We start from the raw sequence: 8,834 nt of genomic DNA, 5'->3' as shown, positions 1-8,834 counted from the left end.
ACGATATATATTTTTTTCGCCGCTAGGGGTCGCTAAACTATTCAAAACAATAACAAAGGCGTAGATTGATGACGCAGTGAATGAGCGTGGGCTCAAGGAACTTGTCATGCCGATGGATCTAATAATGTTTATGGAGAAATAATGTTTATGGATGAGTGAATGCATGTTTTTAACATGACCATATTAAGCAGGGCGTGGCCGAGAATCGCGGGCACGATTGCTAATGAGAGACCGATATCAGTGCCACACGCGACTCCCAGGGGACATAAAGGAATGAGGACATTTCATTTTACCGAACTACCTGCAAGTGCTGAAATAATACAGGTCAGTTTATGTGACAAATTAAAATTGTGAGGTAACGCAGCGCTGTTTCACTTGGTCTCACGTTACACTATCAAACTGCATTTGAGTGTGTTGAAAGTTGTAATGTTATTCTATGTATTAGTTTGTTGGCTGTATGAGACTAACAGTAAACTAGATCAACATTAAAATATCATACTGATGATATTCTAACATTTCGTCGTGTTGAGCTATATAACATTGATTCGTCTTTTGTAGCCTACATTTGCTTACCTTGTCTAATAACGTGCAAGAGCGGCGTCGAGCTCTGTCAAGTCAAAGTTGTCGCAAAGCTCTCACAATCTCGGAAAGGCCATGCCGATATTGTTCCTCCTTTTATTTCTCCGTTTGTCCCAAAGTTTGCTTGCCATGGTCCATAATGTTTGAACAAAACAACAACAGCGTGTTGCTACGTTACGCAGCTGTCCCGTCTGTTGCCATGGTTACTATCCAGTAGGAAACCAGGGATAACGCAGATATTACGTCATTGACAGGCGACAAGTGACAAGGGAGGGACGGGCACTATTTAAAATTGTGAATTTCTCTGAATTTACAAATTCTTGGAAACTTTTAGGATAATGTAAGTACACAGTTGAATGAAATATATAACACTGTGCAAGTGGTTTTTGGATATTTTAATATAAACATCTTACATATTGTGCCTTTAAACCTGATCTAAAACAGGTTAAATTTATATGGATTTGTCTGTCAACTCTAAACCTACTCTAAAACTTTGTTCAACTAGTTCCAACAGGCCTCTGATATAATATGCATTTAAAATAATGCCCTTTTCAGAGAACGCGTTCCGTTAATCGAGAGCAATGACCGTTTTCGCTTTCCGTAGTTACCCAGCCGGTGTCATGTCTGCTGCCTTGCTGAACGCGTGGTAGCAATTATTGCTTTTTTTTTACCTCTTTTTTTGCGGTATGAGCTTAAAGTTATTTGTAGTGTTTTATTGGATTTACAGTTCTTTGACAGATTGAAAAACTACTCAGGATTAACGCATATTTAATGTTGGCTAATACGTGTTTTACTAACTGCTTCACATTTTCAGATTCTGAGAAGTTACTCTGGAAATGGCAGAAATGGTCCAAGAAAAGAGTACAGGATTAAAATTCGCGGAGGAGCTACTTCTGAGACACGGATGGGAAAAAGGTGAAACCAAAACAGATTTTAGGGCTTCGTTGGCATTAATGAAATCTGAGTAGTCTGTTTGATGATGGCTAATGTTTGGACTGTTGTATTGTAGGTAAAGGTCTGGGCAAATCAGAGAATGGCATCTCAGAGGCTATTAAAGTCAAAATTAAATCTGGTAAAGGAGGGGTGAGTGAGAGATTTATTGTTTTGTTTTTTGATAGTTACAGTGAGTAAATAATGAGGGTAGTTGATAACGTGGGCAAGAAGTTTATCTTCGTATAGTTATTTGATGATAATTATGCTGTCTTTCCATCTGGTTTACCATCCTAACCTGCCCTTTAGCTTTTGCAGTTTACAGTCTCTTAAATGCAAGTTTCTTAATATGAGATTGGAATAATGTATAATAATTATTATACAGGTGTTAGAAAATATGTTTAGGCTAAAAATTATACAGAAATTAGACATGCTGTCAAAAACAGTTGTAGGTTATCTTTTTAAATTCTCCAGCTGTTGTAGCTCTTATGTTATGTACCTTACATTTGTTTTTATGTATCGTTTGTCTTTAGATAGGCCATAGGGAAGGTGAGCAGTTCAGTTTCCACTGGTGGGATCATGTTTTTAACAAAGCCTCATCCAGTCTGGTTGTCGAAACAGCGCAGGTAAGTAATATATAAAAAAATTCAAACCAAAAAATGATAACAGTTGCAAACTGGGTTTTATGTGAATGAGGGCATGTGTTAGTTTGTAATGTTGGCTCATCTGATATTGCCATTGTTGTTTAGAGCGGTGTGATGGTGAAGAAGTCACATGATAGCAGTGATGGATTAATCTCTGTCAAGAAGCCACGCAAGGCTCTGCAAGCCAAGTCCATGCTATATGGAAGTTTTGTCAAGGTACAAAACCATAAACGGCACGCATAATCAATACCACAAGCATTTATGGAGCGATAATTGAATATTCGTATTGTGCAATTGTTTTCTCCGTTCTCAGTCAGCTACACTGCTGTCAGGTGAGGAGCAGCCTGTAAAGACCTCTGTTTCAGATGACAGCAGCAGTTCTGAAGATGAGGACCAGAAACTGGACCTTTCCAGCACTGCCAAGTATGAGCTGCCAGTAGTACAAAATTGTGACACATTCCTTTAAAAATAGTTTTGCATTAAATACTTTAATTTCTGTTATATTATCATTATGTAATATCCTGTACTAAGAATGCACTTTAAGATGTTTCTGTATGTGGCATGCCGAGGCAGTAAAGATCCTTTTAAAATGTCCCACAATGGTGCTGGTTAGATTTCAAGATCAATTATGCTTTCAGCCAGCTCAACTGTCTGTTTTAATTTTTGTCTGTCTGTTTTAAGGCTATCTGACACAGATCTGCTAAAAGTTTGTGGAGGACGAACAGCACACAAGTAAGCTCTGATCTCCTAAAGTTTACCCTATGATGCATCCAAATCCACAGTATACTTGCAATAATTCATGTTAGTCAAACCGATATAAATAATACTACGAGAACTTGTAGCACTGACCCATTTTCTGTCACATTTGAGCAGGAATATCATAGATAGCCTAACATTGTCAGATTAGTGTTATTTTAGTATTATTTATATACTAATAATATTTTGAATTAGCTTTTTTCATATTTTCAGTTTTCATTTTGATTTGAGTGATTTTGTTGTGCTTTTCAGTTTTATTATTTTTTTAATTCAGTTTTAGACATTTTAGTATTTCAAGTTAAATTTATAGTTGCCAAGACAAGTTTATGTTTTTCATTAATATTTTTATTTTAATTATAAAAAAATATTTTTAATACTTTTTATTATGTTGGTTTCTTATATATGTTAGAGCAGCACAATTCTGGGTAAACTGAGAATCACGCTTTTTTTTTTTTCTTCAAACGGAGATTATGATTCTCCCACGTTTCTGAACAAACTACTAAACAAAAAATTTAATTTACTAGAGGTTCTGACAAAATGTTACTTTCTGCAGTCTATTTAAAATGATTTAATATGAATTATTTAAAATAAAAAAAGAAAAAAGGATGAATCAATGTTTTTGAACAAAACTCTAGAAATGAATGATTTTTTTTTTTTTTTTTTTACCGGTCACTTGTCGCCACCTGGTGGCTTAACAATGTAATCGATTCAATCGTTACTTGAAGCGCCAAGTTACTTTCAAAATGTGATTTGCTATTTTGATCGCTTTTGTAGACATCAGTGGTTATATCCGAGCCATTTTGTCAAAGGTTTAATAGACACAAGCGAATCGTTGTCATTTAGGAATGAAACTTTTAATGGTCAATCGTGCAGCTCTAATATATGTCTTTGATTGTTTGTGTGAATAGAGGAGCCAGACATGGACTCACAATGAGCGCCAAACTGGCTCGGCTTGAGCAGCAGGAGCAGGAGTTCATGAACAAGTATGGTAAGAAGAACAACACTGCTGAAACATCCACAAGCAGCACAGATTGTTTAAACGCTGTGGGAAATCCAGATATTAAAGAGAAAACAAAACGCAAGAAATCAAAAATCCAGGTAGGACCCTCTGAGAATATTGTCCATGAAGATAAGATGACAACACAGGTTCTTTTAAGTAAAGATATTGAGGACGGCAAACCGAAAAAGAGGAAAGACTCTAATGACGTGTCTGTGAATGATGATGATATCACAGATATTGAGCCAAAGAAGAAGAAAAAGAAAAATCACAAAGAAAAAGAAGTACTTGAGGATGGTCTTAATGGAGAATGCAGTGTAGACGTGAATGAAGCGTTCACACACACATCAGAGGAACGTGACACACACTTGCAGATGAATGACAGCATTCACAAAAAGAAGAAAAAGAAACGGTCCAAGGTGGTTGTCGAGACTGCCTATACAGATGAGATCAGTGAGGATTCCGCCGACGCACACTGCAAACAACCACAGGAGGGCAGTATTGAGTATCAACAAACCTCTGACAATGCCTCCAAGAAGAAAAAGAAATCCGCAATGGACCTCTCTGAAACCTCTCCATCCACAGATCTGGAGAACTCAACTAGTGTGATGACAGAGGACACTAGCAACGAAGCACAGGTAATGGACACACAAACAGAAGGACAGGAGAACAACAGGAAGAAGAACAAGAAAAAGAAACAAAGCAAAAAGGAGGAGCAGGAGGTGGTAATGAATGTCCAGTTTGAGGAGTCCATACCAAAGAAAAAAAAGAGCAAAGAGTGAACACACATGGTACCAAACTCACTACAAACACATTGGTTGTACTTGATGATCAGAATCTGGGCTGCTGAAACACAAGGATCAATATTCGAGCAGCTGTTAAGTATCAGACTGTTAGTTGAGAGACATGACAAAACGCAAATGAATTTGTTACACAGCACTCATATTTATTTTTACAAATCATGGGCAAACTTTTAAGCTTGAGACCAACAGGTGACATGAAATACGTTTTTTATTGGCCTGATTTGTAATACATTTATGTAATGTATATTAAATTGCATTATTCACAGTGACAAAAATGTGATTATATATATGAACTGTTTTCAAAATAGCGTGGCATGATCTGTGTGGATGAAGTGTTTTTCTCTCAATAATGCTTTTTTGACTGACATGAAGGTTGCAATGCGATGTCATGTCTTCATTTAATCCAGCTCTGAGACTTCTGAAATATGTCAGTCTGTGTCAGTACCTTGAAACATCGCTAACAAATCAAACTGAACTGGAAAATAAAATGATGATTTTTGAGATGGTTGTCTTTTGCACTGACTTCTGTTCATGTTGAGGGGTTACTGTGGTTTTGTTGGGCTTGAAGGAATGTTGGCCATGTTAAAACTTCCACTTCACAGATCCATTTGTTTTGGCTATAACAACTTTCTGACTTCCAGCTTTTCTGTGGGTTTTTGCTGGGCATTGACACAACACAGTACTTGTATCCTTCTGTGGGACCGTTGATCCAGAATCTGAAAGGAAAATATGGAAATGTCAGGTAATTTATTTTTTATTTTTAATTGCTTCATTTATTTATCTTTTCATGATTTATCAAAAGGAAATAATTTCATTTTAAAAAGAAAACTAATATTTAAACTTGGTTATTTTTTACATAAATAGTGGTTCTTACCACTGTAAAAATGATCATATAATTATAAAAAATTAAATTAATAGTTTAGTTAATAGTTTGAAAAATCAAAAGCTTTTTAATTTATATATTAAATTACTCAATTTACCCTGTCTCAAGCGGAGTTCCATTGGTCCAGACCCAAGTTTTTCCCGCATTTTCAAAGAGTCCAATCCAGTACCCGTATTGTGGGTCAGTATTAGTGTGCTGATTGATGAATTCCTGAATTTGCATAATGAGAACAATGTTATAATCATAATGAAATCTTGTTTACAGTCTTTTACACTCTTTTTCAGTGTAAACAGGACTCTGCATGCTTGTCATATGTTGATCAAAATGGTCTTTTTAAAAGTCACATTTTTAAAAGTCACTTTTGTAAGAACTACTGCTAAATGCCAATGCTAAATGTTTACAGCGAATACTTTGGTGAACTCTTCAGTAAAAGACTGTTTACAGTTCTTTGAAGAACTTTCTAGTTCAAGTTTTTTTTTTTTTAGCAATGCTGGGGTGCGTTTCCCAAAAGCATCGTTAGCCAACTATGGTCGCAAGTTCCATTGGTAACGACGGAACTTGCGATGATGCTTGGCTTTGGGAAACGCACCCCTGTTTAGCTGTGGAAATGGTGTACAACACTGAAAAATGTTTTTTCAGTTCGATCATAGATTAAGTCTTTGAGAGAGAGAGAAATTAGAACATTATGTATTTTCGTGCTTTTTGTTTTATATACCTGTTCACCCTCGCTGTCTATTATAGCCAGATGAGCTTCATATTCCTCGCAGTATTCTTTACTCGCTTTCCAATTATACCAGGGGTGTCCTGTAGGCCAATGGAAATAGTAACAGCTGGAGCCATTTTGAATCCAGTTTTGAGGGCAGGATGTACACCGAACCCCTGCGATGGAGAATAGCTCAGATTAGATGTATAAAACAAAACAAAAAAACATTACACTGCAGATTCAGTAAAACAGCTTACCATTCCCAGTGGACTGACAGTACTTATCCACTGGAAATCTGCTTTTATGAAGTATGAAGTCCAGTGTGCTGTTCATCTGTTGACCCTGTGTCACCAGCCATGCTTTCTCCTGCTCCAGCACTTCCAGTAACTGCAGGTTGGTGGCTCTCTCTTTAGTTTGCTGGGCCTGTATGAAGAGATTTCCTCTGGTTAACATATACTTGTTGTTTAGCAGATGTGGGCATTTTCTGAGTATTTAAGTGTTTTATGTTGTTTCAGTCTTTGCTCTCACCAAAATATTGTTGTATTTAGACATATGAATGTAGTCTGTAAAGCAGATAAACAAAAAGGGCAACCTGTTAGTTAAACCTACAGTACTTGTAGACAATTTTTCAACTGCAATTCAATGGTTCTATGATATTTTAGTAGTTATGAGTTTAGACAGGCATAGTCCACATTTAATTATAATTTACACCATTGGCTCATGTTGACCTTTGTAAGTTTGTAAGAAAGTGAAATTATGCAACTGATTTACAACAGCAGGACACGCAAGAAAGTTTCCGGTGTCATTACATTATATTTCACTTTGTTCTTGGCAAAATTTGTACTTTTCTGCTGGTTATTTTTAAGGTTACGACGGACTCAATGACTTTTTCAAGGTTCCCTTTTAAATTTAGTTCAAGCTCTAATCAAATACACTTAAACCTGTTAATCAAGGTCTTTGACTTTCCTTGCACAGGGTTGGAACTAAACTGCAGAAATGTGGACATCCAAAAGTTGGATTGAATGGTATTTTTGTTATTCTGTATATGAATGAAACAGTGCTAATACTTACAGAAAATGCTGACAGCTGTTACAGCAGCAACCAGGAGGAAACAGAGCAGCCCCAGAAACACTGCAGCTCGTCTATACACCGGAGAGATTAGGGTGGAAGCTCCTTTTTCTGAATGAGAATGAGATTAGTTTGAGTATATGAGCATATGACGGCAGACAGACAAGTCTGACAAATTAAGACTAAAGTAGAGTTAGATGAAATGATAGGTATAACACTCTTTGTACCTTCAGTCAGACAGTCTTTTGTTGGCAAAACTGATTCTTTTAATGAACACTGTGCAGCTGCAGAAGAAAAAGAGGGGGAAAAGTGTAACTCTTATTTAAAAAAAATAACCTATATGCAAGTTAGATTCGTAACAAATGTAATATTGTTTAAAGATATTGAATGTAAACATTTTACATTATTATTAAAAAAAATTAAAAACTGCTAATATAAAACTGATATATATCACTTGAAAAAGTTGTCTGTGTGTATATATATATATATATATATATATATATATATATATATATATATATAATTTTTTTTTTTTTTTTTAAATATACTAAATGCACATTTTATATATAATATAAAAATATTTTATATTGCTTTTCTTAAAAAATTTATACTTAATATGTATCACATAAAGATTTAAAAACTGTTACTATAAAACTGTGATATAGGCTACTGTATTTCATATCAACTTTGTATATTTACATATTTTGTGTGTGAATGATTTCTAACCTGAAGTCTCAGAGGTTGTATGTAAAGTTGATTCTTTTCGTTTCACCTCTGCATATAATGCAGTCTCCTCAGACTCTGGAATAATTCAGACAAGCATTAATTAATTCATTAATATTCTGATCATCCAAAAATAGAAAAACTACTCTTAAAGTATTCCAAGCAATCAGGGGAAATGTTGTGCAAACATAATGGTTAAATGAAAGAAAATCTGAACATACCTGTAGGTTTCTCATTGTCGATTGGCTTGAAGATGACTGTTGAATAGCACAACTCCTCTTCCATTATACCTGCTCACCTTCACAATCCACAGAACACTGCTGGATCAGGACACAGAAAACAGCAGTATGATATTAGTCACTCAGACTGCACAGGGATGTTTGTGATGTTCAGAATTTAGAAATACAGAACTGTTATATGTTTTGTGGTTCGAGTTGACAAGAGGAAGTTTGGTGTACAATCCTGTAATGACATCACTATCACTATGGAAATGTTAGTTATTTTTCAGTGAGTAGAAAATGCCTAACCAGACTTTATTGTAGATGGGATAATTAACAATTCTATGTAACTTACTGAGAATACATTTTACATTTAAATGACAATGGAATTTTGTCTGGCCATGTGAAATTTAGCGGCATTCAGTTACAATTAATACTTGTTTTTGTTAAACTCAATTATTAATCATTTTACATACTGAAAATATAAATAATGTATTAAATTTTAAATTCTTAAACAATTATTTAGTTAA

General features: G+C 35.2%; 2 protein-coding genes across 5 annotated transcripts; one reads left to right on the top strand and one right to left on the bottom strand.

Moving 5' to 3' along the window:
- The first annotated feature begins 189 nt into the window (after positions 1 to 189).
- Positions 190 to 4,709, top strand: gpatch4 (G patch domain containing 4). 3 transcript variants are annotated; one of them, XM_051864388.1, is made up of 8 exons: positions 190 to 324; positions 1,394 to 1,494; positions 1,589 to 1,662; positions 2,043 to 2,135; positions 2,259 to 2,369; positions 2,467 to 2,576; positions 2,835 to 2,885; positions 3,818 to 4,709. In XM_051864388.1, exons 2-8 carry the CDS (start codon positions 1,416 to 1,418, stop codon positions 4,686 to 4,688), a joined length of 1,389 nt encoding a protein of 462 aa, XP_051720348.1. In that variant the 5' UTR covers positions 190 to 324; positions 1,394 to 1,415; the 3' UTR covers positions 4,689 to 4,709. The 3 variants fall into 3 exon arrangements, with proteins under 3 accessions (XP_051720348.1, XP_051720347.1, XP_051720349.1); XM_051864387.1 differs by lacking the exon at positions 190 to 324 and adding an exon at positions 1,146 to 1,263; XM_051864389.1 differs by lacking the exon at positions 190 to 324 and adding an exon at positions 1,207 to 1,225.
- A 122-nt stretch (positions 4,710 to 4,831) lies between these two features.
- On the bottom strand, positions 4,832 to 8,532 carry LOC127496699 (C-type lectin domain family 4 member A). 2 transcript variants are annotated; one of them, XM_051864390.1, is made up of 9 exons: positions 8,308 to 8,532; positions 8,090 to 8,164; positions 7,591 to 7,647; positions 7,367 to 7,474; positions 6,824 to 6,858; positions 6,553 to 6,718; positions 6,308 to 6,471; positions 5,690 to 5,802; positions 4,832 to 5,425 (listed from the first exon to the last, which is right to left on the bottom strand). In XM_051864390.1, exons 1-9 carry the CDS (start codon positions 8,369 to 8,371, stop codon positions 5,239 to 5,241), a joined length of 969 nt encoding a protein of 322 aa, XP_051720350.1. In that variant the 5' UTR covers positions 8,372 to 8,532; the 3' UTR covers positions 4,832 to 5,238. The 2 variants fall into 2 exon arrangements, with proteins under 2 accessions (XP_051720350.1, XP_051720351.1); XM_051864391.1 differs by lacking the exons at positions 4,832 to 5,425; positions 5,690 to 5,802; positions 6,308 to 6,471; positions 6,824 to 6,858 and having other exon boundaries at positions 6,618 to 6,718.
- Positions 8,533 to 8,834: the final 302 nt, after the last annotated feature.

This window comes from Ctenopharyngodon idella, chromosome 16 (assembly GCF_019924925.1).
Source record: "Ctenopharyngodon idella isolate HZGC_01 chromosome 16, HZGC01, whole genome shotgun sequence".
NCBI classification, from domain to species: domain Eukaryota; kingdom Metazoa; phylum Chordata; class Actinopteri; order Cypriniformes; family Xenocyprididae; genus Ctenopharyngodon; species Ctenopharyngodon idella.
This window is presented reverse-complemented; position numbering and strand designations above follow the sequence as displayed.